The sequence below is a fragment of the Ipomoea nil genome, unplaced genomic scaffold, assembly GCF_001879475.1.
Source record: "Ipomoea nil cultivar Tokyo-kokei standard unplaced genomic scaffold, Asagao_1.1 scaffold0302, whole genome shotgun sequence".
In the NCBI taxonomy this organism is placed as follows: Eukaryota; Viridiplantae; Streptophyta; class Magnoliopsida; order Solanales; family Convolvulaceae; genus Ipomoea; species Ipomoea nil.
The window spans coordinates 4,424,807-4,448,593 of NW_017616730.1; the positions used below are offsets into that span (position 1 = coordinate 4,424,807).

Consider the following 23,787-nt stretch of genomic DNA (forward strand, 5'->3'; position numbering starts at 1 on the left):
TTTTATAACCTTCATCTTTGCACATTGCATCTGGCATTGGGCTACTGTTTGCACATTCAAGTACGGAGTCGTTGCACGAATGCTGAATTATGAAAATCCATTTCACGTGTCTAAACTATTGCATATTCACATATTTTGGGTTCTTTTACGCCTTTGTCAGTAGCCCGGTGCGTGTTTGTGAACCTAATGTTGGGAATCGCGCGCAGTCCTAGTATAACTACACTTTTAAGATCAAAAATAAGTTAATGCACATTTGCAAACAAAACAATTCTTCCTGGCCAATTTCAATGGTCTAGTACCAGACGTTATCTACCTTATTCGTGTGTCTTTTAGGCATCAAAAACTAATTCCCAATCTCAGATAAAACCACTTTCTCCAATTGCATTCTTTCTCATATTTTCCACTCAACAAGTACGCTACACCTGTTGCGTGAATTCTCCCTGGTCGAATATAGGTGAGCTTTGAAGGTTTTTGCCGTGCTACTCATTACACTCGCTGAGCAAGATCTCCTTCATATACCTCATTCTAAATGTTTCGATTGTGGACTTGTCTCCTTTGCGTAGTCCACATTTTCAATTCCTAACTTGCTCCCCTATGAAGCACTCCATGTGCGTCATTGCTGATAGACACATTTTACACTCATATTTTAGGTACATCTTTATAATAATTTTGCATTGGTTATTTAATATTATCTAATAATTAGTTCTTTTTATATATAATATAATATATAATATATAATATATATAATATATAGTATATATATATATATTACGCACAAACTAAACATATATATATAATATAATATATAATATATAGAATATACTATTAATATATAGTACGTACTAGTACATATATATATATATATATATATATATATATATATATATTATAAAGATATAAAAGGTCCACTTTATATATATAATATAATATATATATAACATTATGTACTAATATATCCTCCCCTCAATTTGTTTTGTACAGGTTGAGCAAAATTATAGCGGAAGTGGAAGATGTCTTCAGGACGTGAGGCAAGAAATTAGGAATTGGGTGGTGGAAATTCATTTGACCTATTTTTAGAATGCTATAAATAGCAGGAGTTTCCTATTGTAAAATGTTCATTCTTCCCCTCTCGAATATTCTTTAAGGTTGTTATCAATGCCCATTCGCGGCTAATTTCTTGTTTAGTTTAGTGAATTGAAGCCCCGGAGTTCATTACGCTGTAAGGTTATTTATTTATTTTTATTATATATTTTTTATGCATTTGAGTATTAAATATTCTTCTAAGTTATTTGAAATAATTGTGTCATTTAATTGCTAGGGAGGCCTACTAGTTATTTATTTGATATAATTATTTGCTATATTAGATAATGTTGTGCTACAAATTACTCTAATATTCAGTAGCAACTGGGTTAATTATTGACGGCTTAGTGATAATTGGACTCGGGTAGAATATTTTCCTAAATTAAATGCAACCGCTTGTGCTTGTGTTATTTAGTTTGTCGGTTTTCCTAGTTCCTATTGCTGCTATTAAATTAAATCTATAGCGCTTGTCTTAGATTATTTAGTAGTTAGGGGTAATTAAACCGCGTGTGCTTTAGTTACCTACAACTAAGGGAAAACGGAAATGAAATAATTTCACGACAAATATTCAACTGCATATTAATTACTTTATAAATCAATGATCAGTGTTAAACTCCGGTGGTGGATCTTTACTGACCAAGGTTTCTTATTATAAGTGTTTTCGATATATTATTTTCACTGTTTATTCGTTCGATTAAATTTCTCGTTTATTTAATTTCTCTTTTATTTAATATTTATTCTCGATATATTCCAAACCCCCCCATTATTTCCTTGAGCACAAAAGTTAAACTAGTTACTCCTCGTGGGATCGATCCTTACTCCCGCTACTACGTTTGTAAGGTTTTAATTTGGGAGCCTACGACAGCTCACCAAATTTTGGCGCCGTTGCCGGGGAGATTTTCTAGCTTATTTTGTGTTTGTTTATTTATTTAATTATTTATTTTGTTATTTGTTTATTTGTTTTTCATTACTTTTACATAATTGCAAATCAAAATATATTTTCTTTTTGTTTATACCTATAACTCGATCTGCTAATCAAGAACTCTTGCCGTACTATCCGGAAATTGAAAGAACTATACGCAGGTGGAAGAAACAAGCTTTGAGAAAATTGGAGTTTAGTGATCTGGCTACCGATTCTACCAATTCTGATTCAGAAGGGGAACCCATGGCTCAAAATCGGACTTTAAAAGAGCTTGGAGCTCCAAATTTGGATCAGCAACCTTTATGCATCACTTTTCCCGCTCTAGATGCTAATGTACAATTCGAACTGAAATCTGGATTAATTCATCTTTTGCCTTCTTTTCATGGACTTGCAGGTGAAGATCCGCACAAACACTTAAAGGAATTTCATGTGGTGTGTTCGAGTATGAAACCCACTGGGGTTACTGAGGAACAAATCAAGTTGAGAGCCTTTCCCTTTTCGTTGAAAGATTCAGCGAAGGATTGGCTATATTATTTACCCTCCGGAAGCATCACCACATGGAATAACTTAAAGACAGCGTTCCTTGAAAGATATTTCCCAGCTTCAAGGGCGGCCAACATTAGAAAGGAAATCTGTGGTATAAGACAAAACAATGGAGAGTCGTTGTATGAATATTGGGAACGTTTCAAGAAATTATGTGCAAGCTGCCCACACCATCAAATTAGTGATCAATTACTCATTCAGTACTTTTATGAAGGACTTTTCCCAATGGATAGAAGCATGATTGATGCCGCAAGCGGTGGTGCGTTAGTTGACAAGACACCAGACGCTGCAAGAACCCTAATTGCAAACATGGCTGCAAATTCTCAACAATTTGGCAATAGACTTGTCCAACCGTCTAAGCAAGTGAATGAGGTAAATATTTATGCTCTTGAACAACAAATTTCTGGTTTAGCTACTCTTGTTCGTCAATTAGCAGTAGGCAATATGCAAACCGTAGGAACATGTGGAATTTGCTCGGTAGTTGGGCACCAAACTGATGCCTGCCCAACTCTTCAAGAAGAACCTATTGAACAAGTCAACATGGCTGCGAGAACTCTAATTGCAAACATGGCTGCAAATTCCCAACAGTTTGGCAATAGACTTGTCCAACCGTCTAAGCAAGTGAATGAGGTAAATATTTCTGCTCTTGAGCAACAAATTTCTGGTTTAACTACTCTTGTTCGTCAATTAGCTGTAGGCAATATGCAAACTGTAAAAGCATGTGGAATTTGCTCGGTAGTTGGGCACCAAACAGATGCCTGCCCAACTCTTCAAGAAGTTGAACAAGTCAACATGGCTGGAGGTTTTCCTGGACAACCTCAAGGTAAGTATGATCCATTTTCTAATAAATATAATCCTGGATGGAGGGATCACCCGAACCTTAACTATGGGAACTCACAAGGGAACCAGTTTGTTCCAAATCGTTCCAACTTTCAAACGTATAGACAACAATTTCCTTCCAGGCACCAACCAGCCCAAAGCTCTAGCTCAGGTATGAATCTAGAAGATATTGTTAAATCTCTTGCTACTAACACTTTGCAGTTTCAATAAGAAACACAACTATTCCAACAAGAGACAAGGGCTAGTATTCAAGAAACAAAGGCTAGTATTCAAAACTTAGAAAGGCAAGTGGGCCAACTAGCAACTACGGTAAGTCGGTTGGAAGCACAGAGTTCTGGCAAATTACCCTCTCAAACGATCGTTAATCCTAAAGAGAATGTAAGTGCAATTACTGTGGGAAGTATGTCGCTGGAAAAGAATGTTGATTTAGACAAGGAAATAAGTGCAGGTAACATTGCCAATAAAGAGAAGTCCCAAGGTAACCTTTCTTCTTTTTCTGATTATGAACCAGTACCCCCTTTTCCTCAAGCTCTTTCGGAGCCAATAAGAGGAAACTCAAATAATGATTTATATGAGACATTTCGTGAATGTGAGGCTAATAAACCATTTTTAGATTCTATGAAAAAAGTACCTCGCTATGCAAATTTTCTAAAAGAGGTATGCACATTGAAAAATAAACAAAATAAAGGAATTGATGAAGTGAAAGTGCACGAGAATGTCTCTATGGCTAGTCAAGGAAATCTTCCTGAAAAGTGCAAAGATCCAGGTATGTTTACTATTCCGTGCATGATAAGTGGTGTGAAACTTGAAAATGCTATGTTAGATTTAGGAGCTTCTATTAATGTCATGCCATATTCTGTTTATAAATCGTTAAATCTTGGACCCCTGAATAAATCTAGTATAGTAATTCAATTGGCTGATGGATCTACTACATATCCTAGGGGTGTGGTTGAGGATTTGCTTGTTAAAGTTAATAACTTGGTTTTTCCTGCTGATTTTTATGTCCTTTGATATGGAAAATAATAATCAAATTTCTCATATTTTGTTAGGAAGACCATTTTTAAAAACCGCAAAAACAAAAATTGATATTCATAGTGGCATGCTTACAATGGAGTCTAATGGTAAATTTGTGAACTTTAATATTTATGATACCATGAAATCTCCTAGTGATGATAATTTTGTAATTTTTGTTGATTCCTTGAAACTTGTTAAATTTAATGCAATTGCTTCTATTGAAAATAAAGAAGAACCAAATAATAAATCATCTTTGAGTCCTAATCTGCATGAAGGGGCTGTTTCTTTGAATACTCATAATCATCGAAGGTACTCAAAAAGACGATGGAAATTTAAAGATATATCATAAGTCGAGCCAACGACGATAAACAAAGGCGCTGCTTGGGAGGCAACCTAAGGTGGGTTTGTTCCATTTTTATTTTTATTTTATTTTATTTTATTCCCTATTCTCATTCAATAACCCTTTTTCTGCATGTTTTTATTCAACATTGGGGACAACGTTGATAATAAGTGTGGGGGAGGGAATTTAGTTTTATTATTTGTTTGCATATGTCAAACTTTTCAAAAATTTTCACAAATATTTTCTTAGTATTTTATGCTAAATAAGTATTATTTTGAAAAATAATATTTTTTTTTCTTTCTTGGAATGCATAACATGATTGAATAAATAGTTTGGCAAGTTGTGATTAGTTTGTTAGCATCTCTTGTTTGATATGTAGTGGCTATATTAAGTAAGCAATAAACCTGTGAGTGTTTTGAGCCACTGACTGACACTTCGGTCTTATTTTCTTTCTTTTGTGTGATTTCTTCCATAATTTTGTTTCTCTAGAACTTGCCTTGATTCTCTTTTAAAGCTAATTAGACCATGCATGATTCAACTGTGATTAAGGCCATTATTTGACTTTGAGCCTCACTAGCCAAATAACCGGTTTGTCCTATGATTTATTTCCCTTTGTTAACCACTTTGAGCTTTATGGCCATTCCTTTCTTTATTTTGGACCACATTACAAGCCTTTTATATCTAAAATAATGCCTTCACCCAACTGAATAACTAGTAGAGCAAATTTTGGATTATTTTTGTAATCTACGTGAGGTTGGGAAGGATAAGTGTGGGGGAGATCACTTACTCTTATTAATATGATTAAGAGTGAGGTGAGTTGTATCTTCGTTGCCAATATGACGTTGGTCTTCTATGAAAAAAAAAGAAAAGAGGAAGCAGTCCACGATTCAAAAAAAAAAAAAAAAGCATGAAAAATTGAAAAAAAATGAAATGGAAAAATGGAGAATATACGTTTGAAAAAGAAGAATATTGCTGAAAATTTATGAGAAAATGAAAAAGAATCAGCAATTGATTTTGAGTTGAAGTTACTTCTAAATAAACGAAGTAAGGGGGAAGTTCTTGTAATATTGAGGAAGAATTCTATATTTCTGAGAATGACAATTGGGTTGAAATGTCAATACGAAATGCTTTGAATGAAAAAAAAATTTGAGGGTGTTAGATTAATTGTATGTATTTTGCTCCTCTAGTTTGAAGGTTTTATTTAAACTACTTTCCTAAAATATTCCATACCTTAACCCTAACCCCATTACAACCTTTGAAAAGTCCTTATGATTTGTGTCATGCATGACTCTTGTAGTGGTGATTGAGAAGATATGCAAGCCTATGGTAGAGCAATTTTATAGGAATGAACATGAGCTAAATCTATACCCATCAAACACTTGAGTGATGCGTGATATTCCTGTGAGAGCTTACTTATTTAGTTATCTCAATTTTCAGACATGGGTGCTAGCTTATTAATTGCAGGGTGCTTCAGATTGTTGTTCATGAAGTGTTATGAGTTTCAGGAGCTTTATTTTAATTTACTTCGCAAAATAATATTTTTGCTTGGGGACAAGCAAATGTTTGAGTGTGGGGGAGTTTGATAGACACATTTTACACTCATATTTTAGGTACATCTTTATAATAATTTTGCATTGGTTATTTAATATTATCTAATAATTAGTTCTTTTTATACATAATATAATATATAATATATAATATATATAATATATAGTATATATATATATATATATATATATATATATATATATATATATATATATATATATATATATATATATTACGCACAAACTAAACATATATATATAATATAATATATAATATATAGAATATACTATTAATATATAGTACGTACTAGTACATATATATATATATATATATATATATATATATATATATTATAAAGATATAAAAGGTCCACTTTATATATATAATATAATATATATATATAACATTATGTACTAATATATCCTCCCCTCAATTTGTTTTGTACAGGTTGAGCAAAATTATAGCGGAAGTGGAAGATGTCTTCAGGACGTGAGGCAAGAAATTAGGAATTGGGTGGTGGAAATTCATTTGACCTATTTTTAGAATGCTATAAATAGCAGGAGTTTCCTATTGTAAAATGTTCATTCTTCCCCTCTCGAATATTCTTTAAGGTTGTTATCAATGCCCATTCGCGGCTAATTTCTTGTTTGGTTTAGTGAATTGAAGCCCCGGAGTTCATTACGCTGTAAGGTTATTTATTTATTTTTATTATATATTTTTTATGCATTTGAGTATTAAATATTCTTCTAAGTTATTTGAAATAATTGTGTCATTTAATTGCTAGGGAGGCCTACTAGTTATTTATTTGATATAATTATTTGCTATATTAGATAATGTTGTGCTACAAATTACTCTAATATTCAGTAGCAACTGGGTTAATTATTGACGGCTTAGTGATAATTGGACTCGGGTAGAATATTTTCCTAAATTAAATGCAACCGCTTGTGCTTGTGTTATTTAGTTTGTCGGTTTTCCTAGTTCCTATTGCTGCTATTAAATTAAATCTATAGCGCTTGTCTTAGGTTATTTAGTAGTTAGGGGTAATTAAACCGCGTGTGCTTTAGTTACCTACAACTAAGGGAAAACGGAAATGAAATAATTTCACGACAAATATTCAACTGCATATTAATTACTTTATAAATCAATGATCAGTGTTAAACTCCGGTGGTGGATCTTTACTGACCAAGGTTTCTTATTATAAGTGTTTTCGATATATTATTTTCACTGTTTATTCGTTCGATTAAATTTCTCGTTTATTTAATTTCTCTTTTATTTAATATTTATTCTCGATATATTCCAAACCCCCCCCATTATTTCCTTGAGCACAAAAGTTAAACTAGTTACTCCTCGTGGGATCGATCCTTACTCCCGCTACTACGTTTGTAAGGTTTTAATTTGGGAGCCTACGACAGCTCACCAATTGCATACACGCCACTATTTGGACTTTCTTTGGCATCCCTCCATGGCATTAGCATTCTTTTTAGTTCCATGTGCAGTATTTCAGATGCCCGCTTATAGTCCTTGTTGTCGTCTATAAAGCACCCAAGCATGTCTTTCTGTGTACATAACACATTCGGTTAGTATCTCATATGGCCACCATCATTCATTATATAAAACTGTAGCATAACTCTTACATATTTTCATACATGCAAAGCAGGCACTTCATTGCACATTGAATAGTATTTCTAATGCATAACGGGTATAAATACCGATGCTCAGTACCGTAGTCCATTGGTGTACTCTCATATCATAACATCTTCAAAGTATATACTACTCTATATGCCCATCTACCATTACTCTTTTTACCATCACTCATGCATTCTTTTTTAAATCACATTACTGTTCAACTACTTTATCTTCTTTTTTTTTTCGAATTATAACCCAATTAAATTTACAAACATATAATGTGTGGTGCTTACCAAATCTGCAGGGATTTTGCCATATTTTTGTTCTTTTTTCCCAGCTGATGAACTGCCAATTATTTGCATTTTCCCTCCCCTCACATCCACGGAGATGATATAGTAGTGAGACTTGTCGAGTATTAGGAATAGAAACTGCATTGCACGTTTAGCTCAAATGCTTAGCAAGTATTTTGGTAAAGTAGGCAGATACAATTTTAACACCTATTCACCGTGTTTGTCGTATTCTAACTTACCATGTCAATTTTCGGCCACGACCTGTATGGGATGAACGCTAGTTCTTCTCTCAATTTCCTTTTAAATGACTCTAGGCGCTGTGCTCGTGTCTCTGTGTACCCCACCACTGTTTCCATCTGCACATGCATACGTATTAATATTAAATCAACTGTAATATTAAATACTATTCGTGCATTTCAAAACTTCCTTTCTTTTCAATTTGTTTACCGTAATATTTGTTGACCCAAAGAATCTACGCGGATGGTGGTCTGGTTTTTTGCGCTCTTTGTCATTTAACACGCATTCCCATGTGTCTATTACTGTCTCATTCACCTCTTTGTCCTTGTCCAGTGTCATCATGTCCGACCTAAATGCTCGTTGTCCCTTGAAGTAGAACACCTCCTCGTTCCTGGTCATTAACAAAGCTTTTCAATTATAATTTAATTCATGAACCAAGATCTTCTAATGCTTTTGTATTTAGTCTTTCTTACACATCAGCTTCCATAGACTCTATCAGCCACTGCCTCACGTCCTTTGGTGTAGGTGAGTACCAGTTTGTGAGTTCTCTTTGGGCCACACAAATATCCTCGTCGACCGTACCAGTGTTACGTGGTAACTGAGACGTATTGCCTTCGGTTCTTGGCATTTTCATTGGTGCAACTTGCAATTCAACTCTTTGCTCTCCTTCGTTCACTCCCAATGGGTTGAGCAGTTGCTGCAGAATGTATTTTCAAATTGTATTTTTCAATTCTTCACTAAATAATGATGTTATTGTCTATTATTTTGTACTTGTTACCTCAGCTGGTGTGTGGAATGATTCTTCTTCTTGGTTTCTCGCCCGGTCGCCTTCGTTGCCCTCAACCTCGCCTACACCATCTCTTTCCCCATTCGCATCAGTTTCCTTATTTATCTTGTTCTGCTCCTGTGTCAACCCTAAGCTGAATGACAGCATGCCAGCTTGGGTATCGTTTTCTGCCATACCCAACCTCGCCTCAAGCTCGCCTACACCATCTCTTTCCCTATTCGCATCAGATTCCTTGTTTATCTCGTTCTGCTCCTGTGTCAACCCCAAACTGAATGACCGCATCCCGTCTTGGGTATCGTTTTCTGCCATACCCCCCTCTACCTCATCGACTTCTATCCTCTCTGATGCGGTCCTCAATGACTCTTCTGCATTTTTAGCATGGTTTGGGTTGTGAATAGTAGTGCACCTTGCCTTAGCTGCTACATATCGCTACCCAATTCTTAGCAACATTCTGCCGGCGTCCAATAGCCTCTCAAATGTGGTATGGTGTATCGTGTATTCGCCTGCGTTGTCGACAAGTGTAGTTAGGTCTTTGACGTTTTGTATTACTTGTTGCGCCCCTTTTTCAAACATGTCCTCCATTGCCTGAAATACAGTGTATTGTGATTTATCACAATCTACATTTCATAACTGCTATGCAATAACTTTTGTATGTGCAAGTTCATGCAGTATTTATCATTTTGTATTGCATTATTCTTATGAAGTTAGGCGTCTGAAATTTTACCTTGACCCGATCATCTCTTTCATCTTCTTGATTTTCTTCCATAGGTTCATGTTGTGCACCATTGCCTCCATCCTAGTATCATCACGTACGAATATTATTTTCTAGTATCATTTTTAAAACATGCACTTTCAGTAGTAGTCATTGTGCATTCACGTACTTATTATTTCACTTTCGTATTATTAATTTGCGTCGGCGCATTTTGCAATGCCTGCTGTTCAGCTAGTTCCTTATCTCAGTTTTTCCATATTCTAAAATGTGCAATTTGCCATGTCACTGTGTGCAACTAGTGTCTAACTACTCATGTTTCCAACTATATTCTGTGCACTACCGACATGTGTATTGATAAACATTATTTTTATTGTATTTTAAATAATCTTTTTATAATTAATTTGTAATAATGAACTAGTTTTATATCTATTTTTATTTATTTTTATTATATTTAAATTTATCAATTTTATTAATTTTTGGGGTTATTTTTGTTATTAAATTAATTCTGTTATTAAAATTTGTCAATCAAATAATTTCCTAATCTAATAAATCTTAATAATAGTTTATTAGTAGTCCATTACCTAGTGTTAATTAATTAGTTAGACTAGTTCTATTTGAGTTCTAAGTGATTATGATTTTAATTGCTATTTAAATAAATAAAAGGAATTATTATGGGTCCTATTCTTCATCAAAGACTCTTTCTTTTTGCCGCGAACTGAGTTCCAAACAGTGAAGGGCGAGAGACGAGGGGATCGCGAACAAACATGGTCTCTGGGTGATCCGATTGAATAGCGTACGAGCGGGAGAGAAGTTTGGTTAAAGCAATATAAAAGAAGGTCAATGTTCATCTTCTTCGGCATCAAATTACTCCGGACCAATTCCGGTCGGAGGGGGTTGTTCGGTACTAGGCGTAGTTCTCTGTTTGGTCTCAGGCGAATTAATTCCAGCATATGCTTTCTGGTTCTTTACTCTTTTTCTTGAATTATCTGGCTTTAATTTATGGTTTCTTAAATTCCTATTTGTTAATTACAAACAAAAGTTGTAATTCCTTTAATGACCATCAATCTTTGGCACAACAATTTATTCACATCAATTGCTTTTATTCTCTTCACTTATTCATTATTGTTGATTGCAGTAAGTATATTACTTTATTCTCTTCCGTCATTCATTATTGTTAATTGCAGTATTAATTAGTGTTTATATTCACTCTAATTAGATTGTGATTAGTCTCTTGGTAGTTGATTAATGTTTCTGCTCTTCTATTTTGATTGTCAATTATGGTCCTTAGTCTTTATTTCCAGGTTATCTTGTTACTTTGTTAATTTATTATCTTTACTGCCTCGTTTTTTACCTGCAATTTTTAGTTAAATCAATTCTAGTTGTTGATTGGGTTTGAGCGCTTTAAAATTGTTAAGTTAATTATTTTAGTTTCAAAGTTATTAAATTGCATAGTACAATTCCTTGTGGGTTCGACCCTTGCTATTGCACACTAATATTACAATCAACTCGTGCACTTGTGAGGACTATATTAAAACTGTCCATCATGTATGGGCGGTATTTTGAGTCTAGAAGTTAATGAGATCCCATTGCGGCTAGGATGTTGGCTGGTCAGTGTGTTAAACCCTACCAATCTCACACTAAATGTCCAGCGCGAGATAGCTCTACAAATTACAAGAGAAGATGTTGGAGTTGTGCTGGGACTCCCACTAGGGTCAACAAAGATAGTATGTCGGCCCAGTCAGAAAGTGGGGCAGGAATTGAGGGATTGGCGGGCGAAAGTTGGAAAGCGAGACAGCACAATAACCTTGAGGAAGGTATGTCAGGTGATGCTATCCTGCGAGGATGGTGGTTTGTGGTTCAAGCGTCACTTCTCCGTGGCTGTTGCTACTGTTATGATTGAAAGCACCCAGAATGGTTACGCTAACCAGCAGTTTATACACCAGCTTGAAGAGGTGGACAAGATACGTGACTTAGACTGGTGTGGGTACTTGCTTAAACGGTTAGTCAAAACCCACCGTGATTGAGCGAAAGACAAGATGCAACGTTTTACGGGGTCACTCCTATTCCTAGTGGTTTTTTTTTTTTTTTTTTTTTTTTTTTTTTTTGTTTCAGTTTTCTTGTTTAATTAACATACCTAAAATGAGCAGCTTTATGAAAGGTGATTCGTCGTATATAAATTTTTCGTTTGTTTTAATTATGCAGTTGTTCTATGCGGACAGAGTAGCGTTAGGCCCTCGGGTAATTGCTAGGAGCATCCCTGCCTTAATTGGATGGACTGGAAAGCTTTTGAATGAGCATGAGATTTCTAAGATTCGAGCGGGGGGATTTGGGATTGGATTAGTGATCGAACCATTGCGGGATGATACCAGAGTAGAAGACCATGGTGATTTGGGCGGCAGTACAAAACAGGTCTTTATTTTTAGTTTTTAAATCTGGGGTGTAGCGAGCATCAGTTATTTTGCAGTGTGCAGTTTTACGGTGGTTGCTGTTTAAATTCGTATATCGTATGGTTGATATTTGGGGGGTTTTGTTGGTCATTATTGTCCCCCCAAATCCCTTAGTAGTGCTAACCGATTTTTCTCATATTCGTGTTCGTTGTGGGTGTATTTTTGGTTTAACAGGTAGTTGTGTGTCAATTGTGTATCTTTGCCTATGTTTGGACCTGCCCTTCGGTGGGGTCTGTGTATTATGGATAATTATTGCGTCCACTCAGTTGTACTTAGTGATGATTCGAAGAAGTTCTGAATGTAGGGGTTCGCCGAGCTAATTTCTGCCAAATCGAAACTCATAGCTTCCACTGTAGAAGAATTGATTGAGATGGCGAAGGAAGCCCCGGATGAGACGTTTAACAATCCAATTTTTAAAGAAGCGCTAGATGCTGCCGGGAAATTGTTGGGCATGAGACAAAGGCAACAAACACTGAGTGCACAGACTGGCACACAGGAGGATGAAGCATTCTGGGTAGAGACTATCGTTGCAGCTGACGAGATTGAGGTTGGACACAAGAATACTGAGGAGGGGTTCGAGCCACCTAGCTTTAGTCTAGGCTTGACACAAGACTTTGGGGGCCCACAGTTTGGTGTCTTATTCCCGTAACGACTGCACAGCACAGGTGGGTAGAATGGTGGCAGTTTAGATGTATCAACTGGTGGGTGCGTATTGGTAGGTGGTGTCGGCGATGCAGTCGGTTCACACACAATTGAGGTTATAGTCTGTAATTTTGTAGTATTTGTCGTGCATGTGGTGGTGGCCGTGTATTGATTAGCACTCCAAACAAAGCAGGTCTGTACCGTTGAAACCCCTCAAATGCATGTGGGGCGCTTGTTTTGTTCGGAGAATATTGGGCCAGAAGTCCAGGTACTACTATGTGGTTTTAATATCCGTTGGTGTGATTGATTATTGATTTGACTTGGTTTCGGTGTTGACATATCAAAGGGCAAACACACAAACAGCGATGCATTACCTGCTTGTATTGGTGGGTCGGGAACAAGGGCGCCTTTGAAGGAATTGCGCTGTGATGCAAGGACAGGTGCTGAGCCTGTGGGGGGTCTGAACTTATTGAATAGTTATCCTGAGGGGCATACGACGGGTGTTTTGATTCCCGATCTCGACCGGTTCTCTCTGTGGCAATGGTTCTTCCACCATCAAGACCGGAACTAGTTAGTACCGTTTGCGTTACTATACTCTCTACACATATTACACAGCTATTTCACTCACTGAACACTGTTTTTTTTATGGGTGTTAACAAAACCACTATGCAGCACCGAGGAGGTTTTCTCGTTTAACGGGAGGCATGGGCAGTTGAAAGACTTCATGTCTTTACAGTTCGATAGTGCAATACGTATGCCAGTGGTGGAATGTTGGACGTGCGTATTGAATGAGTTGGAGAAGGGTAGAAACCCAGACGCACCAAGGAGAGTGTTTGTTACGATATACGCTTTGATATGTGATATATGACCCTGTATTAAAGCATTATTTCTATTACCTAAATACCTATGTATCTTTGTCGCCACCCCTACCACCCGCAACAACATTCAACAGTTGAGCAGTGTTATTTTCTCCACGGGTGACTAAGAGGTACGCTTGGGTTGGTTTACAGAACGGCTGGATAAGGTCTTTGAGCGTGCACCCCATATTAACTGTGCCACTGTAAACCTGGTAAAGTAAACATTTACTAACCCAGAGTTTGTTTGCATCTACAAAGAAAGAGGCCAATCAGCTGCGTTTTGACGAATACTAATGTTTGAGTGCAGTTTTTCTTCCCCATTCTGAAAGCTGCTCACTATTACGTGTTGTGCGTCAACATGCGGAAGCGCAGGTTTGAAATCATTGAAAACTCCCCGGTAGCTGGTAAAAACGAGGATAGATATGGCTCCATTCCACAAGAATTGGTAAGTGTATTGAGTCGGAAGTTGGTCGGTTATGATTGCAGTGACGGATTTGTGTGTTATGTCACAGCTAATTGCTGGTTGATTGATACCGAGTAAATCATTAAGTCTTTTATTTGCATCGCTTAAATCCCCTGTACACTAGAACTGCACTACCCTAAAAAATTAAACTACATTTAAATCATTGACCCCTGCCCCAATGCTATAAATAATGCGTTAATAGCTGCGTTAAATTTTTTTTTTTCATTGGTATTTTAATTTTTTTTTTTACATTGATATGATGTGCTTTATCCAAACTAGTATACTGAATTCACGTTTTGTGATCCCCCGTCAGCTCGATATGCTATCAGCATATCTACATAACAAAGGGCAGGGTTTACGATCCGCCTTTGTTGACAATATGAGGGCTATACGGATGCAGATGCCGTGGCGAGATTGTAAACACAGAGAAGATAGCGGGGTTTACACAATGAGACACATGGAAGCGTACATGGGCGAGAAGTGTAAGGATTGGGATTGTGGCTTGCAGAAGGGGGACCGGAATGAGCTCCGGAAGCTGCGCCAGAGATACTTGCACGACATATTGTTGTCCGAAATCAATGGGAACCAGGAATCAATTGTTGTACGTACCAAAGCATACATTCGCCAGAACAAAGCGTGGCGACAATGATCTTAGGATGCCGGTGACTACGGAGGCAGCAATGATATGTGAAATGTGGGACCTTGGCATAATAAATGGCTAAACATTATTTTAGCCTAATAATGTTATTTTTCTGCATAATAAATGGTTTTTTTTTATTGTTTTATTGGGTGTGCTGTCTTCTTTCTACTGTTACACACAGTGTTACCTAACACATGACTGTCTAATCAGCACTGTGCTGCCATAATTTTTTAGTCTTTAAATAAATACTCTACAGTTGCATGGTTATTCGTAGTTGGTTAGTTCTGATGTTTTTAGTATTTTGGTTATTTTAAATTCCACCTTGTGCCATTTGAAGACCTCATCCTTGTGTCGGTGCAACTCTGTCTTACACGCTAAAAAATCAGCTGCTCTCCGAATGGTTCTGCCGCTACTAACATAAAATCTTCGTTCCATATTGGATGGATGGTTTTGTTCAGAAAAACTTTGGTGGGGCCGGGGTTAGTGGCCTACAATAAATGATGTGAACACATTTATTTATTTTTATTTAATATGGTGAATTCTAATTATATTAGCGAAAATAGAGATAGATATCAATCACTAACCAGATGGCTCTAGATAAGTGATCCCATGCATATGTACAGTAAACACCAAATACTTAAATATTTAAACAGATATGGAAAATTAAAGTTCATAACACCCGCTTGGGGTGGCTTATTTAGGTAGTTTGGTAATTTTGTGCCCCACCAAAATTATTAGCACATGCAGATGTCTAACTTCTAACACCAAACTGAAAACATCTCCAGACAATTTATAATAACTACACCACTCTTATCTGATCCGTTCCTACAATGATCAGTGAGTTAATGTATAGTCTCTAGTTGAACAATCATCTGCTGTATCTTGTTGGCCACGAGTTATGAGCTCTTAAAAAATTCTAGAGCGTACTAGCAAATACTACAGGGATCTATGGACATCTCAACGTGCACAGTGCTATTTTATGCTAGGTGTTAGAGTATTAATGTGCTACCTTGTTTCATTAGATGAACATATCAACGTAAAGAATTTATTATTATTTACAAGAAGACTTTCAGCGGACTCAAGGTGGTCAATTACTATATTATTTATTTATTAGATATGTCGATCTACATGTAAAATATCAAATGCGATACTCGAACACCATGCAGAGACATATTTATGCTATTGATATGTCCCACACCTAGCTAGTCAGCCACTTGCACACCTATAACAATCGTTCGTTTGCACCGTCTAGTAGTCTTTTAAATCTCTTTAAGTCTTATCATGGTGTGTTGCCATCCGTTTTGACTTTTGTTCATAAGCTAACTTCCCAATGTATGTATCTAGTAGAATATATCCAATATAATTCCATTCTTTTTGTTACTGATTGTTTTTTAAAGCCTCGTTGCACAGTAATACCCACGTACCTCCTAATGATGGTGTGCAGGTTTACAAGAACAAAGGGGGAATAAAAAAAAAAAAAGAAAAAAGGTTACAAGGGACCCGGTACAGAACCCATGTTTATTTTTTGCATTAGTAACCGAGGTGCATACTGTACTGCGTGCATCAGTGTAAAATTGCAATTTAAAATACGAGCACAATGTTTTTTAATAGTGTCTAAGACCCATGTAAAAAAAATTATATTGCTAGCAAGTATCCAACTAACAACAGCATCAGATGTTCTCACAGGCCTTCCACCCCACCCCCCATATGTGTAGCTCGAAGAACTTCACAAGTGCGACTATTGTGTCCCGCGTATTTGCCACACCCGTGACATTTCCTAACCCCCTTCAAAGACTGCTCAATGGCCTTTTCCCTTTTCCCCTTGATTCTTTTTCCACTACCTTTGTTTTTTGCAACAATTGGGGGCTTAACTGTCACTGCCATAGGCGTTACCGACCCACAATATGCTTGAATCCAATATTGTTTTTGTGGTTAACCAGGTCATTCGTATCCCCTACGAAATTAAAGAATCCTTCAGCTGGTGGATCACTTGGGTTAATCGTTCAACACGTTCTGAGCTGTTAATTGCCAACCCCACGCATGCGAAGATCTCTGCCCACATCCTGTTCTCCTGAGTCTTGGTTTCATTGTCGTTAATATTCGAGTGTATAGTAAGGCCCTCAAACTGAAAGTCGGCACACAAACAAACCTTGCGTGTCCAACGGTCTACTATGTATCTTGATGGGATGTTGTCTACGCTGTTGTTTTTGAAGACAATGAAAATGTGGCGGCACAGCCATCCCAACCTTTGGAAGAGTGAGCACGTGCACGTTGCACTACTGTCGCGGGAGTTGTAGTGCACCTTTTACTGTGGATTATCACCGTCTTTTATGCCGTAATTGATGATATCACCAGCAAGTTCTACGGAGACTACCCCACAAGAATAACACCCTGCATAAATTTCAGCTTGTACCTCGCGAAAAATATTGACGGTATACAGGGCCAACGCATGACGTTCCATTTCAAGTCCGTTTTTGTCGGAGCAAATTGTCCTTCGCAAACTGCATTAAGCGTGGTATGGATTTGCCGTTGTGCATCTACTGCAGATTCAAAGTGACTATAAAACTCCACCAAACTGGCTGTATGGGTCAAATACCTTCCGAAGCAACTGTTCTCACCCTCAGATCGGGACGTGGTTCTAACTAGCCCACAGAGTAGCATATCCTTGAAATACGCGGGGATCCAATAACGTCGTGCCTCCCACAACTGTGTGAACCAATTATGCTCTAACATGCCATACTCACCGAGCAACGCTTGCCACCTAGTCTCAAACACATCGGGCTGTTGAATTTCATCCCAAACAATAGAATTTAGCCTGCCCCGAAAGACAGCGTCCTTTGACAACTCCAGGCCAACCTTTTCACCTACTTTTATCATAATATGCCACATGCAAAATCGGTGCCGACTACCTGGGTAAATTTGTTCCAGAGCAATCCTCATAGCCGGGTCCTGGTCTGTGACAAAACATGATGGAGCATCACCCATTGTCCCCTTGAAACTCTCGAGCACCCATACATATGACGCGACGTCCTCCTTGGTGATCAGCGCGGCACCAAAAGTAACGCATCGTTTGTGGTTATCCACACCTGTGAAGAGCACGAAAACCATTTTGTACCTGAATCATTAGAACACAGTTAGTAAGAGGTCCATGCTATCACGAGAAGGGGTGCATGTGGTGATGAATTGATGGGGTGTTGACTGCCTATACGAACATATAAGCCGCGCGAATCTCTGGATAACAATACCGAATAGAATTAATGTAGAAAGGAATTACCTCTTCTGGTAGGACCAGATATAGGAAGAAACTTTACTGAACAAGTATATGTAGCAGTGTGTTTAAAATAAAATATTCAAATATAGGAATACGCATTTATTCTTAGGCATTTCAAATATGAGCCAATAGCTTGCACGCCTATCAGATTCTGTTAAACTGGGCAGCAGGTTTAAGCCCCCCCATCTTCAGCGGTATATGGTTTCCTTGTTTTCCTAATACAAAATCCTTAATAAAATAATTCCAAACGTACCTATTTGTCAAGTACGTTGCATCGAAGGACATAATGTCACCAAACACCGTGTGGTTGCGACAAGCTACCGGATCAGCCTAGAACACACGTCGTAGTTGGTCGTTCTCATCAATGTCATGCTTATAATAAAACGCGGCACACTTGTCATTTTTCCTTGACAACTTATCAAGAAAATACTGCGCATCACACCCATCAATATACGCACGGAGGTCGCGTTTTGAGTTATGGAAATCAACACTAGTTGCCCCGACATTTTCATACCCACCCACAAACTCTTTTAAAATCCTGACACCCTGACTTGTCCCCACGTTTGCCTTTGAGCAATTAGCCATGAACGCCTGATGTCCAAAATCAAGTTTGCGGTTCACTTTCATGAACTGCCTAGACATAGGAGTACACAACACATGAGTGTGTTGCTCCACAAATGAGAACACCTAATACCACCAGGTCTGGTCATTTTTAAAAACGATCCTAGCCTTACACCCCACCCTATTTGAAACCCTACGATGTTTCACAGGCACAGGGAGACTATCATCGTCAGCCGCTGGCCCCCCCTATTGGGTGTGTCACGCGAGAGAGACTTATATCCCTCGCGATTACAAAGCAAATGTCTCAAAACCACCACCCCTCCCTATCTTTCTTCAAAGAACCATGCCTAACATCAAACCCCACCAGAGCAGCATACTTTATATAGAATTCTCACCCTCCGTAAGAGTTGTAAAAGTCTGGCATATGGCTGGCTTATTACCATCCTCGCATTGTGGCCACCAATACTTTGTAGACCCAGGAGATATTTCGAGGCGACAACCTTCATCCGCACCAGTAATGTTAGCAGCAAGATCATCTACACCGGTCCAAAAACCCATGTTAGAAATCAATTTAAACGTAATTGGTCATCAATGTTTTATTCAATCAACTGTGTGGCCAAATATATTTAATAAAGGATGTTTGTACAGGTAAAATATTTCATACATAAACAGTCATACCATGACTAACAACGTCCCTAACTACACTAAACATGATTAAAAAAATCATGTTTGCACAGGTAAAGTGTAGATAGAGAAAGGATTTTACAGCTAATCATTCCATGATGGATTAAAATGAAAATAAGACACGTCCCTATCTACACTTTACATGAATGAAAAAAAAAAAAAAAAAAAACTTGTTTGCACATGTAAAGTGTAGATAGGGAAAGTATTTTACAGCTAAAGCATACCATGATGGATTAAAATGAAAATAAGACACGTCCATATCTACACTTTACATGAATGAAAATAAAACATGTTTGCACAGGTAAAGTGTTGATAGGGAAAAGATTTTACATCCAAATCATACCATGATGTGCAATATACTTATATTTTAGATACAGTGTGCTATCGAGGTAAAAAGAAATCCTGGAAATAGTAGTAGAAGTTCAGCAGCACTGCACCATCAACATACAAGAATTAAGATTCAAATGCACGGTTTTAGGTGGGTCTCTAAATCCCCCCCCCCCCCCCCCCTCCCTACAAAAAGAGGTCTGTGTTCCTAAACCCTGAGTACTATGAAGAAAGCATAAGCACATTGACCGCACCTGAGTACTAGTCCTTTTTTGGCATACCACTCTAATACACATTTGGCGCACCCCCCTCCCCCCCCCCCCTAAAGCATCAATGTTTTTACAGTGCTACTACGTGCTAATACACATAGCTACTGATAGTGTAAATTAATCAAGGGTAGGGATTCGAGTATCACATTAGATATTTAGCAAGTAGATCAACATACCTAATACCTAATAAAATAGTAATTGACTACCTTGAGTCTGCTGAAAAATTCTTCTTGTAAATAATAATAAATTCTTTCATTACAAAATTCTAGTGCAAAGTTAGGTACATAGTTTAAAAATCAGAATGACTCGATTGATAGCAACTTCTGTTTACAAACTGTTTATGAAGGTTAAACAGTGTAAGTAAATATAATATAGGTACATTTCCACTATGTTATTGTCATACATACATGCACCATATAAATTTAAAGAGTGATAGGAGTGGTAATGAGAAGAAAGCATGGGCAATTCTTCCGCACATGCAAAGTCCACAGCTCCAACAGAGAAGCTGGCTAACCTTGTTGGACTGAGTGTCGTTATTTGCATGTTTGCACAGCTTAAACTTGATATGGAAAGGATTTTAAATCCAACTCACCAGTTATGCTTTTTGGTTATTTCAAACTGGTGTTTTCAAACATGTTTGCACAGGTAAAGTGTAGATAGGGAAAGGATTTTACATCCAACTCATACCGTGATGAATTAAAATGCAAATAAGACACGTTAGAAATTCAAACAAGGCAGCGAAATAAAAGGAAAACACACAACGTGGGCAATATACTTATATTTTTTATACATTGTGCTAGCGAGGTAAAAAGAAATTCTGGACATATTAGTAGAAGTTCAGCAGCACTGCACCATCACACATACAAGAATAAAGATTCAAAGTCCACAACTTCAACAAAGAAGCACTGCACCAGCACCTAATGATCTTTTGGTTGTTGCACTGCACAGCTTCCAGGTGCTGTTGGTGGTGCAGTGCTGCTGAATCTTTTGGTTAATTCAAACTGGGAAAAGGGAAATACCTCACTCATTGAGACCAATTCCAGACAAAAAGTATAATGATCTCCTAACTGTTTAAAAAAAAACTGAGTTCACTTATATCCAAAAACAGTGGAGATGAATCATTACTTCAAAACACTACCAATTATAGGCCAAAAAGTGGACTGCAAACGAACGACGCCAGAAATAAACAATTAGTAAAATTAAAGAAATGATTGGGGAAAATTAGACCCTCATACATGAACCTGATCCATTTAATCTCATTTGCCCCCCCTCCCCCCCCCCCCCCCCGCCCCAGCCCTCACCGAGAAGCTACGACAATCGCGTATTCAAATCTAGTTTTTTTTAAAAAATCCCCACTATTTATTACCGACTGTCCACCCACCCCTCCAGTGCGAACATCGTACAGAATCGGAAATGAAGTTACAAAATTACATGCACCACTAGCCAAAGAAATCACCCAAAAAAAATGCAAAAAAAAAAAAAAAAAAAAGAAGAAAATCTCGCCATATAGCGTAGCTGCACACCAAAAGAAATCCCCAGGAAAATAAAAATGGATTAAGAAAAAGACACCAAAAGAAATCCCCAGGAAAATAAAAATGGATTAAGAAAAAGAAAAGAACAACAAACCAGTCGCCATCCGAGATCAGGCCCCTTTTCACAGAAATACCAGATGAGGAAACCAAAATGAGGATGGGAAGAAGCCACGAATGAGCAGTAGTTCGGGTAGAGGGACCAAGCACAGGAATCCCGACGGACTAGAACTATAGCCGGGTCGCCGGAGGAAATTTAGGAAAACGCCAATCCCCTAAGATTTCGGTGCGTGCAATAAATAAAATAGCATAAATACGTTAATACCCTCCTTAGTAATGCTGTGCAAAAAAAAAAAAAAAAAAAAAAAAACCACTGGACACAGCAAAATAATAATAGTGTGCAACCGGTGAGGTCATAATGCACAGTTAAAAAACAACCCTTGGATTGCCTAAGATCAAAGGTCACCAACCAACCACACATCCTCACCTAACAATTTATTCTCACCTGATTAGAATTATATATATATATATATATATATATATATATATATATATATATATATATATATTGTTGGTTTTCACGGTCTCGATAGCCGCTCGGCAGGCCAGCACTACCGAATAGTTGTTCTTGCGAGGTAATGAAAACAAGAGATAAGTAGATGACAACACTACTGAGTAGTCGTTCATGTATCAAAGTGCCGATCCTCTACATTGTGATCCCGAGGGGATATTTATACATGAACGCGGGGCTTGTATATGGTAAGTAGGGTTGAAGTAAAGTCAAGCATAGAGACGGGTAGGGTTGACGTAAGGCTGACGCAGCCATCTACTTATTGCCATAAATCGTCTAGACTAATTAAGGAAGCTACTTAAATGAACAAAGATTACTTCCGTAGAATCTGCTGATGTTCATTTCTAGGTATGTGCCCGGTCAAGAATGCCTGGCCGCCACGGAGTATCTCCTAAGGCCATCGTATCCGGGCGTGGACGCTCTGCCCGAGAAGCCTGGTCGCCTAGTCAGGTTCGAGATAGCGCGCGGTTGGGGACGTACCGCCCGCGTAGCCTGGTCGTCCATCTGAATTCTCACGAGGTATTCAGTCGGAGACACGCCGACTATTGGGGCTGGTCATCCAACCAGGTCACGTCCGGGAGCCTGCCCGGGGACACACCGGCTGCCGAAATCGGGTCGCTAAAGGACGAACGCCTATCGTCGTCGGACGTCCTTTCTGATGGTCAGCAAGAGTCCTGGGGGTTTTCCAATTGCTAAGTAGTAAACCATGCTTCGTCTTGACTGCCTTGCCTGACCTTCTCGTCCAGGCGGCTAACCGGGGTATCTATCACCAGTCCCTCACTTTTTTAGGTCTAGCCGAACGATGTCCTGAAAAAGTAAAGAAAAGAACGCAAGTCCTCCGATATCCCTGGCCGCCTGGTGTCTCAGCCCTGCCCGGTTTGTCGGCAGTTCGAGCGGGTGCCCGCTTTGCCCCCGACCGACTCCGTTTTCTCGACTGGTCCTGCCTTCCCCGACTGGTTCTGGTAAGCGGTACGGCTGTAGCTGGCATAAATATGAATTTTTTCCGCTAATTCCGCCGATTAGGTTTTCAAAACGTGTCTCTTTGTAATCGTCATCTCGTGCGTAACGTTAGCAAGCCCCCATCCGTCTGATCAAGGACACGTGTTGCGATCATGACGGTCGTGCACCCTTATAAATACCCGATGACTTCCTTCTCCTTCTTCGCACTCCCTAGACTCACTTCTGCTTTAAGTTTCTTCCCTTCTCAAACTTATCCCTTCCCCGGCGGGCGGCAACTCCTTATCTCTCGTTTCGCTCTTCCGTTCTCCGGCCATTGTCTTTTTTAGGTTAGCCTTCCCGTTTCTTTCTTTTCTTTCCTTGTTTCTTTTTGTTTCTTTCTGTCCATTTCCCATGTCGTCTTCTTCTTCTTCTTCTTCCTCCTCGTCTTCATCCGGCGAAGACGTTCGCCAGGGCCAGACCACCAATCCCCCGGCGACCACTTCTGCTCCAGCAGGAGCCGGTGGACGGTCCTCAGTGGCCGTGGTCGACCCTCCCGTCGATTGAGAATCGGGTATCTTCGAGGACCTGGGTTGGCCGGCCGGCAGGCAGTCGTCCCTTCGAGAGATGAATTTCCTTCACGCCTGCCGG

At 38.3% G+C, this 23,787-nt stretch overlaps 1 protein-coding gene across 1 annotated transcript; it reads left to right on the plus strand.

Moving 5' to 3' along the window:
* The first annotated feature begins 14,065 nt into the window (after positions 1–14,065).
* LOC109159180 lies at positions 14,066–14,997 on the plus strand. Its single transcript, XM_019307246.1, has 3 exons — positions 14,066–14,097; positions 14,193–14,330; positions 14,662–14,997. The coding sequence occupies exons 2-3, from the start codon at positions 14,244–14,246 to the stop codon at positions 14,995–14,997; spliced, it is 423 nt and encodes a 140-aa protein (XP_019162791.1). The 5' UTR covers positions 14,066–14,097; positions 14,193–14,243.
* Positions 14,998–23,787: the final 8,790 nt, after the last annotated feature.